Below are 23,332 nucleotides of genomic sequence, written 5' to 3' on the forward strand. Positions count from 1 at the left end.
CATCTCTTCACATGGCAGATGTGCTGTATATCGCCTCCCACTCCGGGATACCCCTTAGTGGCATTCTTTGCGCAAAGAACTTTTGAGACAGCAGGAGGGATCGATTCTGGTGCTGTCTTCTGCCAGAAGCTCTCTTGAGTGTACAGCCTGAAAAGGAGGGATGCAACTGGGGGACAAAACTCAATATTCAGAGATTGGTAACTTGGGTCGAAGTGACAGGATACAGTTTTTTCCTGGTCATGTAAGATCACTCTGTAGTTAAAAAAAAAAAAAAAGAAATCTGAAGTTAATTTAGATCAATATACACTCAATATATTGAGAACTTTGGCTTTTAGTATTTTTTGCGTGTATTATTCTATACATCTATTCTTTGTGTGGTAAAACGTTTGATTTCGTAATTATTTACACTATTTTCAAATTTATTCGTAGATTGGAGATATCCAAATGAGGCCCACGGAACAGATATTATAGCACAAAAAGTGGACGAAAGGGGTGCAAAAAACAAGGAAACCCAGCAGTACAGGATCATCTGCTGTGCGATGAAGATTTTAATCGAGTTTGAAGGATCATGGTTGAGAATTTGCTTTCTCTCTCTACCGTCTCGTCTGACAGAAAGTTACCATAGTTACCCCATAAGTGGTTTAATACTAAAACAGTAATTTAAGGACAGCACTGGAACAAATATTTGCAACACTGGACTTTTACCTCCTTTTTATGGTCATTATTTAATATATTTTTGTTTGGTGTTTCTAAAGGCACATGTCGCGGAGTAATTTAGTATGATGGTTCATACCTGTTATATTGGACCTGATGACACCGTTTTTTGTGTCCTTTTAGATGTGTTACCATCCACTAAAAGGCCATACCAATTCCTCATGGTGGTCTTTATGCCATAAAGCGTAAGAATGCCTATAAGTCAAGAATGTAAAACCTTTCTTTTATTTCTTTTGGGAAGAACCTCTGGATTTACTTTTAAAAAATCAAATAAATAAGCATCCACGCGATTTTAATATAGTCAATGTAATCAGATTTTTTTTTTACTTCCGAAGCCCATTCGTTCAGCTTGACTGAAATTACATGTTTAAATCTGTATTTAAATTCAAGCTCCTGGACCTCAAAAGGGAGACCCAACAATTTTTGGTTGTGGAGGGTGGTTGGTTATTCCTTTCAGAGAAATTAAAATAAATGGCACAAAAGAGTTTGCAAAGATATTTATGTTGTAGCTCTGACACCCCTTCCCTTTGGTGAAGCAGTTCAGTTGTGAGTTTCCGTGGTTTTTGTAGCACTAGGCTGTGTCTTAACCTAAAAATAACACTTGGAGGCCAACTTTCAGTCGTGTGACAAAGACTTTCACCTGATCTAACTGGCGGCCATGTATGTGGATGGATGCATAACACCACCCAACTTTACTACCACACCTTAACAATGAGCCGCTGAAAGCAGAGTGTAGCGAACATGGAATGGGGATTTTGGTAGAGAGCACGGTTTGATTAAAAATGTGATTATGTGATAGCTTTTCTGACTCCTGTTTAACTGCTACATTTCAAGTGATTATTACGAATTGCTGCTTTTTCGGGGGGAATTATTTTTAAAAATGGCATTCCTTTTCACCCACCTATTGATTTGACTCAATATGACGCCATGCTTGGGCACGTCTTTTGAATATTTTTGAACCTGTGTTTCATTTATTTACAGATATTCCTGTGACTTTTTATTCGGTGCTGATTACCGGGTCATTGAGCTATAAAATGCTAAGCACAAATATTGTGGGTCGGGGGTGCATAGCTAGGGCAGATTGAAAGCTGCCAGATTTGGGAAGGAATTAAGTTGTGTGAGCATTTGCTATGCTCACTGACCTTTTATCACACAAAAAAACACAATCAAACCCCAGTGGTGACGTGGTTGGTGGTCTCCATTATTTGTCTACATTCTGCACAGTTATTTGTATGCATATTGCACAGTAATAAAACCCTGCTGTGCTTGGCATTCCGAGAGTGCCAGGGTGGGATTTAGCAAGGCTATTCTAGGTCATGTTAGCAGAGAACTGGCAAAGCTGTATGAAGATCAGAACGCTGCATGCAATTCGTGTTCAGCCCAACACTTAACACAGCTAATCGTCTTCCACCTCCTGAGCTCTGCCATTGTGTTTTATTGCAGCATGCATTCAACTACCTCCTTCCAGCAGATATCTTAAGGAGAAGCATTCACCGAGATCGTGTCATAGGAGAACATAAAAAGGTCGAATATATAGGACCCATGCTGAAACATATAAACCTTAATTTTATATCACAAACTACTAAAATGTTCACTTACGCTCTCGGGTAAATTTAAAGTCCCTCTGTAGCACTCCCTTTGTACACACACCGCACATGCATGGATTTGCAACCATGGCACTGTCAGCACTTATTTGCCAGTAGGTGACGCCTAAAATTATCATTTTAGATTCGGTTTTGCCAAGTGTTGTGGTATTTATGAATGTTTTTATATCCATTAAGAAATAAAACCAGTAATTTTACAGCTTTGTAAGTTATTGGTCTATTACAGTATGTAATTGGAAACCAGGGGTTGAGAATTCTCCTCGTGCTTGTAGATAGTTACCTTGGATTAGGACAATAACTGCACATTGGGTAATGTCTACTCCTTCACAGGTGTTGTCGCGCCTTAGATTAATGCATGGGCAGTGTGAATCAAATGAAAGAAAACTCATGCCGCCATAGGTCTGTTTAGCTCTGCCATCTTTCTCCATTGCTCGGCTTGTTAGGTCTGGTACATTCACACCTGCCTCTGATCTGGACCCGTAGGTACCTTGTGCCATGGTGTGCCTGGCCGGGGGCTGTCGAGTAAACATTGAAATGTATTACCTCAGGAGGCGTAAAGCAATTCCTTAGTCTCTCCAGCCCTAATGCACGTGTTTTCATTCCTCTAGCATTCGTTTCTTCCTTTCAACAAATGTCTTACAATTAAGCCCATGATGTGCACTCTTTTTTTGACAGCATTTTATGAAGAAATTGGTCTTTATGTTGACAAAGATACCGAGCACAGAACAGCTGTTTCCGTGCCAGATGTCTTCGTACCTCCAGGCACAGTGCTGAGGTGTCTGCTGCTGGGGCGAGGCGCTGAATAGAATGTACGGGCACTTTAGTGCACTGAAAATGCACAGAATATGTGTGCCATTCTCTGCCTTTCGTTTACGGTGGAATGTTGCCAGAGCTTCTGGCTAGACTCTTTGAAAATGTCTTGGGTCATGGTCTATCCATGCTAAAAACAGAAGTCATCCACAAGGCCTTCATAGTGCCGCAAAGTTAGGATCAGTCATCAGAAAAGATGAAGGGTGAAAAAGAGCAGCTTGACTCGTAAGCCAGCCCTAAACGTCATCCAAGACGCAGGTAAAAGTCTCTACCAACTACTCCATCTTTATGGAATCCTTTTGAAATCATTCCAGCACAAAATTGGCCCCAGAGTAGCTGTAACATAAGCGTGTGTGTTTTTTCACTAGGAATTTCATCTGCACATCCCCCCCTGTCGGTTCCAGTGCCAGACATTTGCCTCAGAGTTATACCTCACTCCTTCAGTGAGATCTGCCGCCCCTGGTCCCTGTGAATTGAAAGTAATAGGAATTGACTGTATATATTTTAGCAGTCTCGAAAAAGAGACACAGGAAGGACCTAAAAAAGGATAACTGTAGAAATGTGAAGTTAGGATTACAGTAATAGCTTGCCATCTCAAAGTTACATTGCCTGACAGTATGTCTGCCGATTTCTAAATGCCAATAAAATATAATCTAACAGAAAAGCCACTTCCCACCTGAGTTTCCGCCTTCTTTAAGGGCTACCATTCCTAAACTGTAGTCTATTTTAACACTTGTGCAGGTTCATCAGATGGTGATGGTCCTGTTCCTAACTGATAATACAGGTTATTAGCCTCCTTATATCTCTTCCTCACTCGCGAACGAAGCGATGCTTGCAGTCCCATGGTCCGTCGACGTAAGAATGATACAATTCCTTTACACATATCATTTGTTGTACCACAGTGAGGTGGCACTAGGGTTCTGGGATGAGCAATGTATAGCAGGCATAAGATACAGGAATAGAAGGGCTGTGGGAGCAGCTGGTTTGAATCTGCCATGCAGTTCAGATGTCCTGATACCATGGTTTAAAACATTAGGATATTATTGAATCTGAAAGAGTATCATATTGAAAAGATGGCCACGATCAACAGATTTAATAAAAGCAGACTAGAATAAATGGTGCTCATACAATTTTCATGTGCTTGTTAGTAGCTTAACTTTTTAAAATGGAAGTGTGAGTGGGTTTATGCCAAATGAAACGATGACACAGCTGTCTTGATGCTGATTAGTATATATGGAATACAGGGGGCCTATGTGTGTTAGATCCCATGCACACTGTAAACAATACACCCAGCATGAACACTCTAGAGGGGATGTTGATATTGTGGAGGCAGTCCACTGTAACCTGCATCCTGGACTATGTTCAGCTATTGCATTTCTCTTGGTGATCAATTTTTGGTGATCTCTTCTTTTGCATTGAAGATGAAACAGAATGTCTGGTAGACTAAGGAAAAGTAGATTGTTAGGAGTAGTTCAGGACACTCGGTCCGTAGCCCCCCCGTCTTTTACTGACACAAACCGTCTTGACTTGGTAGTACGCATCTTCTCATGTGTTGTTTCTAGCCCTTTGGACTGCTCAGGTGTAACATTCTCCGGCATGACACAGGCTCCAGGCATTAATCAATGTTGATCACTTTGAAATCTCAGTGTAGATCATATATCTATCACATACTGCTGGCTTTGGAAAGCGGGTGTCTAGATGGTATAAAAGGGCTAATGCATTTTATAGATAAAGGCAAAATACATTTTAGTCACCGTCCACACAGGTTTCTGGAATTCTAGGCATCATTGTAATGTGGTGGTTCAGTAGGTGGACGTTTATTGTGTAAAACCTTTTTACATACAAGCATGGCTGTTGTCCTCGTCTTTTAGATGTACAATCTGTTTCATTTATATAACGTGTATTTAGTGTAATTATTTATAGCGTAGCTTTATGGTCACCTTCTCTGTTATATTTTTGAGCTCTTGTTTTTGTTCCCCAGTCTAAAATGTTACTGACATTTCAAAGTGTGTTATTAAGGTAGTGGCCCGTTGCATGTTTGGATTTCGAACTACTCATTAATTTCCTACATTTTCACCCATTTTAGCAAATGTTTATCCCTCTGATATCCCATCTCAATAATTATGTGTATCATTGTATAACTCTATTGACATTTTTTCAATAGAAGGACTGAAGTGATTTTCCCTCTTTAAATTGTGGTGGTCTATTACAGATTTCAATGTGAGGGCTAATTATTTTATTCACATTCCTAGCTGCCACCCTGCAATAATAGGCCGCAATTCCAAACTGTAGATAGCAATTCTAACATGTTGATTTCTGAAATGTAGATTTCACAAGAATATTCATCGTACACGTTTGGAAAACATAAATAATATGCTACATTTGGTTAGAGTTCTACATCTTGGGCCAGTGAAGAATCAAGGACATTTTCTTAGAAACATATGTGTTCTTTCCCAATCGGTCATCTTTTTATGTAAATGCCACTTCCTTGTTTTTTTAATCATTTTGTTCATTTTTCAAAAATATGTCATTGGTATGTATACCATGTTTAGCTCTAAAACGAGAATGTTCATGCTGTGTTCCTCAGAGGTCCCCCCCTTGTATTTACTCCCTCCAGAGAGATTGTCTGAAACAGTAAAACTTGTAGAATATCCTTCGACGTCCGTTAAAATTTCTCTCTGCAATGCTATGAAAATTAAAGAAAAGATGTTTGATTGTCCTTTTATCCCCATTTTGCACTTTTCTACATTGATTTGCACTTTGAATCAACTTGGTGGATTTGCTTGTTAACACTTTTAATATTGAAGAATTGAATTGTCTTAAACCAAGTGAAATGCTGTGATTTAAGAATAGTTGTCTAATTGTGTTCTGTAATAATAAAAGGCTAGTGAAGTAAACGAGTGATGCTTTTTTTCTTCTTATTGGTCTCTTTATGTTCTTCTTTGTTGCTTTCTGTGAACCGAACCACATAGGAATATTTATTATTGTAGCTATCATTACACAACACCTTGACCAAGCAGTCTTGCCTAATGTGAGCAGAGTTTACACAGATGAGGGGACATTTCTCACAGTTGTATTTTTATGGCATCCAGATCCTGAAAATGTTCACCGTATATACAAACATGTTTGACTTGTATATTTCATTTTCGTTGTTGAATCAGGAGCCCAGTTTCCACTCTATTTTTGTTGTGTTCTTAAAACGGTGTTTTGGTGCGCCTTCGCCATGTGTAGGGCAGAAGAGGAAAACAAGCCAGTACAGTAACCCAATCCTCTTTGCTTCTGCCTCTCACACTAGAGGTGTTTTGGATTGTTTTTTCCAGTGTTGGTTGCACTGAAGCACTTCATTCCTCATTCTGTCATTGTTGGGCTCTGCAGATGCCCATGCCTGAGAGATCAGGTTGAAGGTCCTGTGATGCTGAGCATAGTCTGCATACCCAAAGAAATCTTTGCAATACTTAATGAATGTTTTCATCTTAGATGACCTAGATTGTTTTTATAGTGTTCACTTGATGTGACAATTGTCTTTTTTTATGAGGTCGGTATGATGTTATTTTATGATGTTAGAAAAGTTGATCTGAGGTGAATTCTTTTAAGTTACACAATCAAACATTATTTGTTATCAGGGTAAAGCCTTGGGCCGTGGTGATTTTTGCCAGCTTAGTGATGTGCACTCACTGATACTTTGGTAATGAATTTAATTTCAAAGACATTACCGTGGTCCTAATCTCTGTAACATATGGCCTGATTGCAGATTACACAAAGGTCATAGATCATGCATGTGCCGTTGCACTTTAGTGGCATAGACAATAATACACATGAATATCTTGCCTGGCAATAAACAAAATCTGTATGTCTAAATAAGAAAGCCTCTGGTCACATCGTAACACCTCAGTAGCGGAATGAACTAGGAAACAGAACCACTTATTGGTTCATCTAAACATACTGTGATTTAACACAGATAGGAAGAGAATTGTGGTTGATTCAGAACTGTGGTGAGATTTAAAACCGAGAAGTAATGTGCCAGGCCTGCATACAACCAGATTAGGTTGGACTTGAGTATGACAGATGGAGCGATACCCAAGGTGTCGTCTGTTCACTTTTGATGTGCTGTATTGAAACTTATCAAGCTATGCTACCAGTTCCCCATTCTATGAAAGGAGTGGCACACATTTAATAGAATAAAATTTTTGTATTAGTTTGTGGAAGGGTTAGCTTAACGTGGTATTGTTTTCAGTTTCCCACTGCCACTGAGGAGGCCCTGAAATTGATCAACAATATATTGTATAGGTGATTTATCCATAAAATAGCCAATCTTGATGAGCTTTGTCTTTGCATCGTGCGACTGGTTAGGAGGAGGTCTGTTCCCACGGAAGTGATTACCTTTAGTGCCGTTAGCCTGGAACCTTTACCTATGAATTTTAACTCAAAATACATAAGAAGTGCAAGACTCCCTTAGGCATGTTTGTTGCCATTCATCAAGGCTAGCGTTGGTTTGTGATCTAGGGACATATATTTATGTTATGATGTAGTTCGCTATAATGCACACCGTGACAGTGCTTGGATCTTCTAACCTATAGTATGGAGCTTGCCTTGGGCATAGAGCTGATTTTCTTGTTTGTTGTCCAGGCTATTAAAACATGTACGGTTATCGTTGTTGTCTGTGGCTAATTCCATTCATATAATTTTGATTGAGGTTTCCTTGCTTTCCCCAATACCACAGAAAAGCAATTGAGTGAAAATTTATAAATGTGATATAATGTTTCTATTGGAACACATACTCCCCTAAACTGCAGAAAGAAGCATTTTGAAATAAAATTATCGAAGAAAAAAAAAACAATTACATAAGACTAGGGTTTTTCTCCAGAAGTGGCATAGGGTGGTAGGAGTCCGATTCGTTTATAAACTAAATTGTATTTAATGAGTTGGTCTGCCTTCCATATTATTATTCAGAAAGGCAGGACATGTAGATGTGCTCAGTTTTATTGAGATGCCAAAGATTTCTATGGAGATCATCCGTGCTTCAAGTTTAGACCGCTAATGGACCAGAAGGTTGGGGCACATTGATCACTAACTACCTTCACATATTAGGATTTCATGAATCTCCAGAAAGCATTCAGGAAAGGATTGAAGGAGCGAATAGCAAAGTATGAATTAGTACAGTGAAAAGATCACCTTTAAACGAGATTTGGTCGAGTGTATCCTACAAATGGGCTTTTATAAATGGGAAAGTGGCAGTGTTGTGGAAGTTTGAGAAAAAAAGATTGGGAGGATATGACCCAAGTACTTTTTTTAAAAATAAATCTTTTTCTTAAGTGTGACAGGTGAAAGTACATTGTTCACATTACATAAACCTCGTAACAATTATTTGTACATTTTCCATGTTCTAGGGTAAAACCCTATTTTTCCCAACCAAATCATTGCCTTCTGTCTTACATCACTACTGCTATGGGATTCTTCCATCTGGTCCCCTCTCCGCAGTATCCCCCCGCCTGGGATCGCACACAGATTCCCGCGGTACGACCCAAGTACTTTTTTATTAAATCATGTGGAGAAACGGAATGTTGGGACTGGAATGTCCACTGTGTGGTATACGGCTATATCCCCTTGCTCCGAGTGCCTAACTGCATGTATACGTGGTATCCTGATTTGTATTTTGCACCTAGCGTTGCACTTATCAAGCATGTGTGCAGAGGCCTATGTCTGTGCCTTAGTGTTTGAGGTCCTGGACCTATCCTGAGACACACAGGGGGTGGACCAAGCGTACTGTCATTGTGGACTACAGTCCCTGTCATGGGGATAGCACATAACGTGGTGGTGGCATCACACTGTGTTTTTAGAGGAAATAAGTAGCGTAACCAGACTTTTTTCACCTGTCTCACTAGAGTTAGAGGCCTACTGGCCCATCTGTGTAAAGAGCCACTATTATGAGTACGTCCATAACCTTGTGCTGACATCCTGTGTGTTTCAAATGTGTGTCTGTTGTGAGAAGTGAGGAATTTTCTACATGACGTCTGCTTTTTTCACTGCTTCTGATTGCTCCTTCAGTTGGACTGAGGACAGGTGCTGAAACCTCTTGCCTCTTTGTGTCTCTGTTGTGGGTGCTCGGGGTTGGAGACGGCCCCATTGCTACCTGTTGTGTGAAGCATCACTCTATGTAAAGGGTGTGTATGAAAAGCAGCCTGAGAAGGTTTACCCGAAATTGGTTCTACAGTTTGAGATGTGGATCCACATTGCCTGTCTATTAAAATGGGCCCGAACTACCCCCTTTTTCCAGTTCCAAGGTTTTTATGATCAAGGAAGATAGTGTTCTGCAGAGTACTTAAAGCCCTGCTGTGCAACTAGGGCTCTTATCTGCCCGACAGACAGTCTCCCAGAGGTGAGGGGACATCACTTGAAGTCTGTACTTTCTAGGAGGAGGAGCTGTGGATCTACGCCAAAGCACTTGGAAGGCTACCTGCTGAGAGAGGGAAGGAGTGACTGTCCAGGAGGAGATGGGCCCAGTGTTTTCACTTTGTGAGTGCTGACAGCCCAAGTGTGAACTAGGGAGAATCTGTGTGTCTTGTGGGCTCCCTTGGTCTCCCATCCTGATACCTGGTAGGAACCACACTGCTGTGCTCATTGTTGGCCGTAACTGCATGACTGAGATGCGATCCGACGGGAGCTGTGTTGCGTTATGGCTGTAGGCTAGGATGCAACTGCCTGACTGCCATTAGCTATACACCGACTAACGTTTCCCAGTCTGGCCCAGGCTGCTCTTGTCGTTTGCCTGAAAGGGCCCACATCATCACAACATCTGAAGACCACCAAGGCGGGCATGCACTAGCGCCCTGGCGACACAGACTGCGGCCTTTCAGCTCTGCTGACATACCTGACTCATGTCCAGTCTACAACGCTCTCTGGCAGTCTCTTAGGCTTGCCACAGCCTCTGCAGAATACACTCAAGAGCCTCTGCTAATAACACAAGATGAACAAGGACTCTAGGTAGGCCATGCATTCATCCAGAGAAAGGGGGTAAGATAAAAAGACTGAGCACTCATTTGACTGTGGCCAAGAAGGTCCAAGGAGAACGCAAAGAGTAGCGTTAAGGTGGTATTTAAACAATATGCCTGTATTAAGTGGGCATATAGGGAAAATAATTCCAGAAGTAACAGTGAGGTAGTTACTCAACAGGGATACAAGGGAGTTATATAACACACATTTTATTTGTTTTAGCAACAATATATGAAAATAGTTCAGGTGCTCACACAAAGTGACAGCAAGCGTGAAGTGGTGAGTGGAGGTGAATATTAATTTTTTTACAATATAAGGAGTTTGTTGTTGTACGAAGAAACTCCTTATATTGTAAAAAATTGGTTCTTAGGAGTTTCCACTTTCTGTTGTCAATGCAATGTATATATTTTAATATTCACCTTCACTTGCCACTTGACGCTTGCTGTCACTTTGTGTGAGCACCTGAACTATTTTCATATATTGTTGCTAAAACAAATAAAATGTGTGTTCTATAACTCCCTTGTGTACCTGTTGTGTAACTACCTCACTGTTACTTCTGGCATTAATGTCCCTATATGCCCACTTAATACAGGCATATTGTTTAAATACCACCTTAACGCTACTCTTTGCGTTCTCCTTGGACCTTCTTGGCCACTTAGAAACCACTGTTTTCCTCAAATATACAGTTACCCCTGGTTCTAGTATTGGGGTTCCCTTGTTTTTCCTTTACTCATTTGACTGTGGGTATAAACGCTGCACCTCAGCTTGATTCACACTAACTCCTGACTCTGACAAGGGGACAGACCCAGCGCTGGGGGAGGGCCACCCGGGACGGAGAGGCGGGGGGAGCCAGACGGGTGTAGTGTCTGGAGAGAATCCGAGACACTGACTTGTATTGTCATTGGACTTGTGTGCTCTTTAGTGGATCTGTGAGATTCAAGTACTTTCATCCTTAAAAAGACAGGCACAGGGGGGAACATGAGACTCTGTTGGTTGATTGTCAGTGCTGAGCTCGTGCACCCGCACACGACCTCCCATAGAAGACTGTGACTGCGACCCCTCGCTGCTCTCTCTGGGAGTCAAGTGGTGGTATTGGGCCTGGTTTGCAGCACCATGGTAGGAGGGGCCACAGGAAATCGGTGACAGATGACCTCCAACCCCACCGTTGCGACCCAGTCACCGCTGCCTGCCCCATGGTGCGCCCCCCCACCAACGGGGTCTGATATTGAAAGGCAACTTTTCACAGTGAACGATCAATTTGGGGCATCAGCCTTATACGTAATTGTACCATTTATATAGCGCCTACTACCCCTGACAAGGCGTCGAAGTGCTCTTCGGCAAGTAGCACGCTAGCTAAGTCTGGGATGGTCAAAGGGCTTGGCGTGACTTTTCTTAAGTAGTCCTGATAAGCAACTAGTCACCGTCATCCTAGTAAAGTAACATCATAGTATAACAGCAGTGTACTATACAGAATTCCAGAGTTGCCTTTCTAAACAAGAGCAACACTATATCACAAATAATGTGGCAAAAGGCGGAACAAAATTAGAAGCGGGATTAATGAGAGCAGCGCGACACATGGCAGAACTAAAAAAAATAACATTTTTCAGACTAGCAGATGGTGCCGAGGACGTGGGGGTGTAGCTTGAAAAATCAGAATATGAATGAAAATATTCTGCGCTGAATGTCAAAACAGGATTTTGTTGTGTTTAGTCACAACCAGGTTCCAAATGAGTTTGTTCTATTTATGTGTGTGTTTCCCTCTGCTTGCCTCTCCGCCTGCACTGTATTTCGCTTGGGGACTGAAGCAGATAAAGTGGCGGGAAAATCGATCATTACGACAATTAGCTAAACTGGCGGGGTTTAACGTTTTAGGGGATGTGATACTTGCACTGCAAATAAGCAAACGAAAACCATTAACGAGCGAATGTTTCAAAAGAGACACTTGGGAGACTAAATGCAGGACTGTACCTGGAGCGTGTGGACACAGCAATTTGCGAAGTTAGAATAAGGCACACTTTTTAAATATAAAATTCCCATTCACCTTGCAGACAATGCAGACAGCGCTTTCGGGACTTTAGTCAACACCTTTCTGCTACGAACGCAAAGGATCCAGGGCTCTCCTGGAAAACACTCCATGTATTCTCACCTAATAGGGTTATCCATCACAAAAACACATTGCATTTGAGTCCTCTCCTGGAATGTCTCCAGACATCAAACACTGAACAGTCCCAAGAAGGCCATCAGAGGCTGTGAGCCTGCTGTATCCCTGTTTCCCCACAGGGAGTTGCCAGAGCCAGAACACCTCAGAATAATTATTTTAATGCGAATCGTTTTCTTTTGTAGTGTTTCTTTCGGGTTTTATTCGTGCTTTCTACTTTGGCTCGGGTATTTTCCTTTGCTCTAAAAGATAGAATTGGCTGTTGCAGGAAATGTGGCTTTCTTTCAGGTCTAGAATCTATTAATGTGCTTTTACATTCAATTTAAAAGGTTGGTAACCATTTAATGGCTATGTCAATTTGTTTTTTCTGTTAACCTCTTTCATTACATTTAAATACCCTTCGAGAGAATTACCTGGTTCTACCAATTATAATTTCTAATTAAAGGTTTTGTTGTACATGAACCATACAAGCGATCAGTTGTTTCAAAGAATGAGCAATGCCTAATTTGTAGTGGTGGTTTCATGTGGTGCATCCCGGCACTCATTGAGAGTGGCCAGCATTTATTTTTCACCATCAGACTTGTATTGTATGGCGACGGAAGAAAGAGGCATGGGGTTAAATCAAGACTACACCGCTTTGGTATTCGGCAAAGCAAGTATTAGGCAGCACTGGCAGCGGGGTCTTAAGAAACATTTTAGGCCGCTGTAGTTCTAGGAGGCACCGAATAACAATTATGTCCACAAATAAAATCACTAGTTTATGTAGTACTTTACAATGAAAAACATGGCACAAATGGTGACTTTTTAAAATTTCGTCCAGGGTTTACATAAAATGTGCTTTTCTTGATGGGCATTGAAGACAGTTCCACATTTAAGGACCATTGTCATAACATACCTGAGCTGCGTCTTCCATCTCGGAGTTCGTAGCCTCCAGTCCTGGGGTCTCCAAACTTTTCTGTAATTAGAGCTACTTATGTTCAATGAAAATCATCCAGAGCTGCTAATATTAATAGTGTTGTCATAATAACCACATCAGGCACGAGTGCATTAGTGGCAACCATATGCAAGAAATCCATCAGTGATCAGTTCATGAGGCAGGGCTGCCAGCAGTATTGTGAAAACCGGTTTGTCAAAGTGGAATGCCTCTATGTTGGTAACCCACAACACCCATAGCTGCACTTCCGCAGGCACCTAGTTCATGTTAGTAATTGGTTTCGCAAATCCTGCTTGATTTATCACAAAAAATCTACTTTAAATATATTTTAGAAATTCAACCATTTTTTCTCCAACTTTAGCATATGGGTTCTGAAAATGTACACATTTTGGTCTCAAATACACGTCTTCCAATTATGGTATACATATATTAATTCAACCAAGCAAAAGCTTCTAATTTAGTAGGCTGGGCTGCACACAGGAGTGCTCCTTTCAGGTACCTGTAGAGCTGCTAGGAGCTCCCAAGCTACTTGTTGGAGAAGCCTGCTCTAGTCCCTCCTTGCTCTATTTGGCCCTGTGCCATTATATAGTATTATTTCCTCTGCTTACTGAGTACGTCTCAGTTCTTTTGACCTAGCAACGTTCTGTAAAGAGAATTCTGGCTTCATAGGAGAAGGCATTTGTTGATGAACTTTGCCACTGCATGAAACACAAACTTACAAGCAATGCCGCTTTTGGGAAGCTGAATCCATCACGTCGTTGCCACAGTCCTGTCTTTTTATCTCCCAGTCCAGCACTGTTATGAAATTGGGTGGCAAGGAGTCTAGGCTCTCCTCAGTGGATAAAGTTAGACAATGGTAAATAGTACTTGTACGGTGGAAGGTCCAGGATAAACTTGGATCCAGGGTGGGATAAGAGTTGTTTTGAGTTTGGCATCCACACGTAAGGTTCATCGAAAAGTTATAAAAACCCTGCTTTAGTGTTCTCCTCGGCTCTTGAACCTCTCTTGCCGGTCCTTTCGTTAATGACTGGCCAACTATCCTTTAATAAGATGCTCTTCTTTAAGCATATTGTTTGCTGCCAAAATGCAGTGGTGAAGTTGAGCCGGTGGTTGCAGGTGGGCCCCACCAGCGCTCAGCTTTGGTGACCAGCAGTTATTTTCCTTAAAAGACTTTGACCCAGAGCAAGTGAGAGAAAAACACAGAAGAGGGGAAAAGGAGGAAGAGAAAACCAGGGAACCCTCACAAACTGAGAAAGCAGGGGCCTTTAAAAGTGAGCCGAAGGGGCAGTCAGTGTCTGGTAGTGGGTGAAAGAGGAATGAGGTAGATGCAAGACTACGCATTTGGCGTACAGACCTTTAATAGTGGAGCTTTGGACACCAGCACTCATTCTTTTACAAATTAGGCAGTGCCAAAATGTGTTCTTGGAGTGCACTTCAGCAACAGAATTGAATTTTTGGCTGCCTGCCTTTTTATTTAACGAAGAGCATGTTTTGTGGCTGCTTAAGATATAGCTACCTGCTTGTGGGAAAAATAGATTGCTCGGCCGAGAAAAGAAAAGTTGTTAATGCTGGCATATGTGAACCTTAAATGGAAACGTGTACTTTTTTTAAGGAGTCAAACATTCTCAGACGATGCTCTCCAAAGTGCACAGCTGAGAGCGGAGTCTATGGCTGACTTGTTCAGATTCCAATCTTTTTTGGTTGCACCCCTCAGCTTGTGAAGGTAAGAAATTATTTTAGCAAATTCTTTGGCGCAAGAGTGGACAAGAAGAATATTTGATTTCTGACCAGGCGAAGGAAATAGGGGTGGGAAGAGATTCGTAAAAGTTCAGATTGTCAAATGAACTTCATGGGAGACCAAGAATTCAGTTTACATGGTTCCATAAACCAAGAAGTGCTAAAGCAAGAAATGAGGCGCTTCAGAGAGCATGCTCTAATTGGATTAAGAACGAAGTGTGTAAAAGAAACAACTCTCTGGTCAATTGCAACAAATCTAATAGCAGAGCATTGACCGAGAAATTGTTAGTGAATTAGAGCCGCAAGGCTTAGTGCCAGGAGGCTGCACAAGTGGCAGCACTGCTTTATGCATTTGTCAAATTGCAATATCAAAAGCAATCAAAGTCTGAGAGGACTTGTTTACACATTGCCAAAAGGCATCGAAATCTTCCTCCTGAATCAGTATGCCTTAGGAACTGAGACTTCTACTGCTTGAGTGGCAAGTGATTTTACAGAGATGAGTCGCAGAGAAGGGTTTTATTGTCTGAGAGCTTATGTCCATTTTTAACTTGGTAAAGCAAAAAGGCCATTAAATTCATCAAATGTTAGATCATAAGAAACAAAGTCAAGATGGCCTCTCTTGCACTCTTTCGTTATCATTCCAGTGCTGATGGAAGGATGTTTCCTGGCATCCTTAAACATGGACAATGCATATTTTCATATGCTAAACTTGTCTCACTGGGCAAGTCGTATGATCACTGGACGCCAATTAATGGTGTTGATTGGCGATTGTGAGATAAAATATGTTTCCAGGTGTCTGCCGGAAGCTCAGCAGTGTTAATGGCTCCATTAGGGAGATACATCTTGATCATTTTGTAGCAATGAATGGTCACTGAAGTCAGTCTTAAAGCTCTCACTGATTAGCAATGCCACAAAGTTATCCATAAATTGAGAGAACTGCCAGTGAGAATTTTTTATTTGTGAGCACTAGTAGATATGGTAACAATTACTGTGTTTGGTCTTACAAAGATTTCTGGTACAGTAAACAAAGATGCATGACCTTTATCAGCCTTCTTGGTGGTGGGACAGAGCAGTATAATTCCCTCGGGTCATCCAGCATTTAGTTTGCGTCAAGAGTAAAGACACTTAGGACCTCATTACGATCTTGGTCAGAAAGCCTCCGACCAACAGTCGGATTCCCCTAGACCGTGTCGGAACCCAACCACCGACTCGGTCGGAAACAATTCTGACCGACCGATTACGATGCTTGTGGTCAGAAGGGGAACCGTTTGGTCATTCCGAATTGGTTCTGACCGGCATTCTGAGAATCCGAGTCGGACGGAGACGATTCGTACAGCTCAATGGACAGCATTTCCGACCGACCGAACACGATGTCAGATTCTAACAGTCTTTCCGAGTCGGACTGCCTGACACGAAAAGGCTGTCCGAAACTGACTTTGGGGGCCCCTAGCAGGCTCCCCTTCATCCTGAGGTCTCCTGTTTGGGCCCGTGAGGGTATCCAAGGGTCCCCCCTGTAAAACCATGCAGAGTGTGGCAGGCACCATGAGGTGCCCACGACAGGGTGCAAGGTTTTCCGCAGACACCCATTTTCCCTAGAGGAGCCTGTGTTGTTGGTTGGAACACAGGCTCCAATTGAAGTCAAAGGGACTCCTTCCAAACGTACGGAAGCATCTTTAATCGGTTGGGCGGAACCACGGACTGACATTGTAATGAGGCCCTCAGTTGTCAAAGATTGAAGGAGACGCAGAGAATACGTATAGAATTATATAGATGGGTAACAGTGAATTATGGGGATGTTTTTCACAGACATCAAATAGACCAGATTGAAGCTCGAGTTGTCTATGATGCCACTCAGAACCCTGAGGTGAAAAACATCCTGGTAATTCACTTTTTACCCATTCTATTTACCCATGTTTGTTGTGTGGCACCAAAAATCATCCACCCCTGCCTTCAACTACTACACAAGAGCAGAGGAATAACGGGGAGCCATACAAAACATGAACCTCTCTTCTGTGTCCAAAATGTAAAAAAAAAAAACTTGGCCTCTTGCCCACCCATCCAACCAGTAACTGTGCACTCTCCTCCAGAAGCTGTGCCCCCTTGTTACTCATCCTGGCTCTGAGAGAGCTCAGCCAGGGCAGACTGGAATTCCTTTATGATGTAACAACAGTGGGATTCAGCTTTTGTTAGCAACTGTTGCTACGTCATAGCAGGAAGTTAGTTGATTTGAATCCACTTATTCACACTTGTGGCTCTCTACCAGAGCAATACATAAAAGTGGCCGTAACTCTCATCCATCCAAACCTTATGATGTAGACATAGAGACAATGACTTTATTAGCGTTCCCGAACCTCGCGCGGAAATGCAAGTATGCAAGAAAGAACAGCATGCTCCACAATGTACATTCCATAAAGAAACATGCAAAGAACATTAAATACCTTATACAAAGGATACAACATCTTCCTCGTTGTTAAAATGTTCATAGTGATAACAGAGACCTTTGTCATGGTCCGTGAATCTTAGGAGGAGTATATTTCCCGTCTGGAATTGTGGCTTGAAGCAGAATTTACTAGGCTCATAAGAGATCTAGAAATGAGGGCAGTTAGGTTAGCCCAAAAGTAATTGCTTCTGCTACTAAAACTAATTTATTTTTTGGTCCAAGTGAACACAGTTTTGTCTTGAAGCAATAATGGGGGAGGTCTCGACTGGTATGGAGGAAAGCTCAAGCAATATAGCACTGGGTCCAAAAGAATTACATACGACATTGGGACATGTGCCATGTCTCATAAACCAAAGAGCAGATGTCCTTGTCAACCACAGAAGCGCATGAGTCGTTACTCAAAGTTGGCATTCATTCCGTATCGATGCATGTGTCTTTTTGCAACAAGTGATCGCAAATGCTCAGACTTTGCTTCCTTGAGGCCAGAAAAGACGCCTCAGGGGAACATGCATTTGCTGAACAAGTACGACAGCTATCTTTGAGCTGTAGCACCAGTTTCACTGGTAACCGACAGTGCACACATTACACAACTCCAGGACCCCAACATGACTGTTTAGCTGGCGTGGCCATAGAATGTCTCTTACCTGTAGTTGGTTTCAGATGTTTTTGTCTTCATACACCTCTTCCACTCAAAAAATCAAAACCGGCTTCAAGAATGAGGGATTTGGTGCGACACCCAACTCTCTGGACTTGAAGCTTTTATCATGATGTAACCCACTAGGTGCATTTGAATTTGCCCAGACTTTTATAGGGTTACTTATAGATGCCAGGAGACATCCTGCTCTTAAAGTGTTGATGGTTTCCCTATCATGCCTTAAAAAGGGGTTACATCTACTTCACCGTCGACAAGCTTCAGTGCCTTCTTATTTTTATACTTAGGAAGACTAGCTATATTTTCCTTGTGCTCCATCTAGCCACCATTACGGCACAGGTCATGAGCTGTGACAGGATTTATCTCAGTAGCTCTCCGTGATCCATGATTTCCCTGAAGCTATTCAGTTGTTGTATTTCCCAACAAGGAGACCAAACCCCTATGTGGGAGCTGAAAGTTGCTTGTCTCATGAATAGCTATTGTATTATTCTTTGCTGTTGAAATATATGTCTTTAAAAGACACACTTTCACACATCATATTGGTGTGTTAAGTTAGTGAGGTGCAGGGCTTGCCTATTGACGCATTACTTATTTTTGAATCAGGAAAAGTAGTGCTAAGAAGCCACCCAACTAGCTTACTAATGTTGTCTCAGGTTTTCTTGTGAACCAATCCATCAACTTTCTGGTATGCTTTACAGAAATCCACAGACTGCCACAGAAAGGCTGTTTACATGTAAAAAGTTTGAACATTTTGCCAAGTTACGGAAATAGGAAACTAGTCTCTATGCAAACCTTGTCTAGTTGGTTCTCTTCATAGTCTGTCTTGAAACTAGCTGTGAAAGGTTTTATACACTACTATTATTCTAGAGGAGATTCGGCTGTGGCAGGCGCCTGACCTTTTCAAATTGAAGTGGTCCATTTTTTCAAATTTGGCCTTTCTGTGTAAGACTAGTGCTTGGTGGCTTAGTATAACCACATATGAATCTGATTAGGACCGTATGCAACAGAATGAATGTACTTTTCTATAAGACCGATTCTTCAACATGGGTATTCTTTCCAGATTCATATGCAGCCCACCCAGCCTGCCCTTTTTTGTTATTTTGTTGAAAACAACAAAAACCAGTAAAGAATGTGTTGAGGGATTGCATTCCCGCTCTTGGGGAAGCTGTGGGCTATTGCCTTAATGGGGCAATGCCAGTTCAGAGTAATGATGCCGGCTTGTATGTGTCAAGATGCACTACCCTTGCATTCCAGCTCCAACCTTACACTAACAACATGTAGTCTAGAAGTAGAGCTGGGGAAAAAGAGTGGGTCAAGAGAGAGAAACAGAGACACTGGATATTGTTAAACTGTCTACCTGCACATCAAGGCCTGGTGTGCACTGCCGGAGTGTTGAGATCTGCTGACTCTTTCTATATTTCCAACTCTCTGTACTAAATGAAACTCAACATTTTTCATTAGCTTCACTATTATGTGATAATATTCTGGGACATAACCAAAGTCTGTGCAAGACATAGATTCCACTGACTCTTCTTTAGAAATAACGCAAGTGCAATATTGAGTTCTTAATCCTAATGACTCCTTGTGATAAAAAACATTCCAAAAACGAGAGCATGTTTTTATGAATGTGTTATTATTACCTGTTCATTTTGGAGAACTGATGTATTTTGTCGGATCTCAACAAAAGGGGAACATTTGTTCTGAACTCACACAATTCAATTTTTTATATTTTTGAATGTACTAACGATGCATAAATCAAATATCAAGTTGATAACGTTTATACCTGTGTACCCTCACATTAAATAAACATGTTGTAAATGAATTCTTGTATCGAACGTTGATGGGAAGCCCTTTGTATAACCTTTTTTTAAATTGTTTTTATTGGCATTTTTTCTAACACGATATTATGTAGAGCATATAGGATTATACTATGACCATGGCGGGGTCAGGCATTCAGCCATGACTTTTAAAATTTGTTGCGCATTATAACATATCAAGAACATAATGCAAGGACTGTATATTTTATAACAATGGTAAGCATAAGAACAATTTTAAATATAAACATCCCCCCACCCCTCTGTGCTTCCATCTGGCTAGTGTATCCAAGGTGCTATCTGAGTTAGCCTTCATTTTGCCCACAATCAGACAGAGCCAGTCAATCCTCCATCCATTCCCGGCCCACCCACTACTCTGGCAACCCACCATCCATTCGTAGCCACCTACCTTTTGTTGTCAGGCATGCCTGGCAACGGGGGGTTAGGTAAAGGCCTGCATCAAGGAACCCCATGAAATCAGTTCATTCCTACCCTCTCATCTCTTGGCGACTTTCTCATATGTACTTTCTCTGCCCCCGCTCATTCCAATAAGTCTCCCCACCATTCCTGCTGTTAGGGGCGCCGTGGGCTCATCCAATTAACAGCGATACACCTTTTAGATAATATGAGACCGAGCATCGTAAACTTCCTACTCAGTTTCTTCGTGGCTTTGTCAGGGAGCAGGTCTAGGAGACATTGTATAATCGCAAGTGGTACGTCCCATCCTGTAATACCCCTGAGCTGGGTCAACGCCTCCAACCAGAATTCTGAGATGACAGGGCAGCTCCGCCCTACATCAAATAAATCAACCATCACACTCCCGCATTGTGCACATCTCTGGTACCTGGCTGGGCATACAGTATGTTGTCTTTTGGGGAGAGGTAAGCTACATTTATGAAATTAAATTGCACCAGTTTGAACCGTGCATTTATCAACTCCCTACAGACTCTGTCGTGTATTTTATGTCATTCCTAATGGGTTATAGGGTTGTCACTGGAGCACTGCCAGGCCTCCTCGATTTGCAGTGGTGTCATCTGTTTATCTGCACGAAGGGCTAGATATATTTAATTCATTTCTGGCCCCTGCCAACTAGAGCATAGCAACCATCGTCTGTGTGGGCTCAGGGTCCTCAGGGCCAAATTCTCCTGGCTTTGGCCACTATTTTTGCATAGGCCAAACTATCCATATATCTAAATCTGGTGCATAGGGCTATTCCTGCATCACTCTCTAAACCACTCTCTCCTAGAGCCGACATATCAATCGGATCACATGCAGCAAAGAGCCAGGGATTCCTTTCCTGCTGATCAATAGGGCCCAAGATGATGTTCGCCGTTCGTGCCGTCGAGAAGTCTTTTCCCAATTCCCTTCCTCTTCGAGCCAGTAGACCGCATGTTGCAGCTGAGCTGCTAAATAGTAGAGCTCAAGGTCTGGTACCTCCATCCCTGCCTTCTCCCATTCTAACTTAAGCATACTTAGTCCTACCCTTTAAATCTTTCCGACCCAAAAGAGTTCCACCAGCAGCCAATCCAATTCCCTGGACATGCGCCAGGGGATTTCACACATGGCCCCCTGTAGTATACAGAGACATTTGGGCAGCACCACCATTTTGATAAGCAGTATTTTCCCCATCAGGGATAATCTGAACATGTTCCAGAAGGCAATAGAGGGGCATAGGTTACAAATAACTCTCCCAAAGTTAAGGTAGTGGCTGTGCTGGCCTCTGTGTGTTTTGTGCATTCCTAAATATTTAACACTGTCCACCCTCCAGGGTAGTTCTGCCTCCAGAAGTGAGGCATGTGGCATCTGCTTAAACTGACCAAGTAGGAACAAGACAGATTTTGAATGGTTGATTTGAAGCCCTGACAGGTCATCAAATTGCCTCACGACGTTCAGCAGGATCGGGACAGACGTGGCAGGCTGGCCCAGATAAATCATTGTATTGTCTGCGCACAGTGAGACAATATGCATCATCTGACGCACAGGAATACCCCAGCCTTGCAGTATCTGACAGAGGCAACACACCAAGGGCTCCATTGCCAAGGCGAACAGCAGGGTAGACACGTATGCCCCCGCCAGCACCCATCCCCAGAGCAGTATCTTGGTCAAAACATACCTCCCGGTCAAAACATGTGCCACTGGTCGCTCGTACAGCAGTTTGATCCACTGGATGTGTTTGTGTCCCAGCCCAACTTTATCCAACACTATCCAGATGGACTCCCAGCACACAGAGTCAAAGACCTGCTCTATGTCTAGGAAGACCAGCGTATATTGAACATGCTGTATACTAGGTGCGTGCAGGACATGTGTTGAGTGCAGCAGATTGCATAGTGTGTTCCAGAGTGGGACAAACCCAGACTAGTCTACATGGGTCAGGCATGGGAGAGAAGTAAGCAGACACGCCACTAGGGCACGGCCAAGGATTTTCTGATCCATATTCAGCATGGAGAGCAGGTGGTAGGTAGCTTCCAGTGGATCTTTCCATGGTTTCGGCACCCACACAATGAGTGCCTCTCTCATGGGGTCCGGAAGCACTCCTTTTACCAGGTCTGAATAGTCCAGCAACAACTTATCTGCCAGCGTCCCAGAGAAGGTTCTATATAATTACGTAGGGAGGCCATCCCTGCCCAAAGCTCTGGTGGTCCTCAAAGTGTCCACTGCCCAGAGCAGTTCCTGTCTGGTCAGCAGGGCCCAAGTTCCTCTTGCTCCTCTGCTGAAAGTCGAGCCAGCAGCAACTCTGCCACTTATTCAGTGGCCAGGGGCTCAGTGGTTTGTCTGGGTGTAATGTACACCACTCGCAGGTGCTCTGCAAAGACCCTGTTTATCGCCTTTTGAGCATAGACCTCATGTCCCATCCGGTCTTTAATAGCCAAGATGGGTTATGTGCTGATCTCATTTTTGACCAGCCAAGCCAGCAGTCTCCCTGCCCTGTCGCCCTTCATGTATGGGCTCCCCTGTATGAGAGCCGCACATGTCTCTCTAGTTGGTCTCATATGATGCATACCTGTTGCTGAGCACTGTCCCACTCCTGTAACGCCTCCGGGCTTGTGGGCAATGTATCATCAAGGGCTGCCAAGTTCTTTTCTTTCTGCACTAAGTCCCTAACATCTGTGGTATCTCCTTAGACATTGTCAGACAGACTCCCCTTATGACCACCTTCATTGCATCCGACTCCACTGCCCCAGTTGTTCTCAAAATAGGCCGTTAAGACGTCTGTTAATGCCCCCGCAAATATGTGATCCGTCAGTGCCTCCACCCTGAGTCACCACAACAGCATCCTAGGTATTAGCCTGGTCAGGGAGTATGTGATCAATAGGGTTAATGGACCGATAAGTATCGAGCCAGGTAGTCCAAGCCAATCACACAATGATGCATCTGCCTGTGTGAGGAAGTAATCCAATCTGCTATGTGTGCCTGCCACTGGGGATGTAGCAGGAGTATGCTAGCGTCTGCGGGTGCTGTACCCGCCATACATCAACCAA

General features: G+C 42.6%; 1 protein-coding gene across 3 annotated transcripts in view; it reads left to right on the forward strand.

Moving 5' to 3' along the window:
* The window catches only part of DHRS11 (dehydrogenase/reductase 11), a 429,632-nt gene that overhangs the window by 271,048 nt on the left and 135,252 nt on the right, over nt 1-23,332 (forward strand). The window contains exon 7 of one of the 3 annotated variants that reach the window (XM_085649464.1): nt 430-6,025. The exons of the other annotated variants lie outside the window; for them this stretch is intronic. Within the exon in view, the coding sequence (XP_085505590.1) occupies nt 430-471 (42 nt within the window). The 3' untranslated portion in view covers nt 472-6,025. Of the gene's footprint in view, nt 1-429; nt 6,026-23,332 lie in introns of those variants that run through there. 3 annotated transcript variants of the gene reach the window in all.

The sequence above is a fragment of the Triturus cristatus genome, chromosome 3_2 (genome assembly GCF_964204655.1).
Source record: "Triturus cristatus chromosome 3_2, aTriCri1.1, whole genome shotgun sequence".
NCBI classification, from domain to species: domain Eukaryota; kingdom Metazoa; phylum Chordata; class Amphibia; order Caudata; family Salamandridae; genus Triturus; species Triturus cristatus.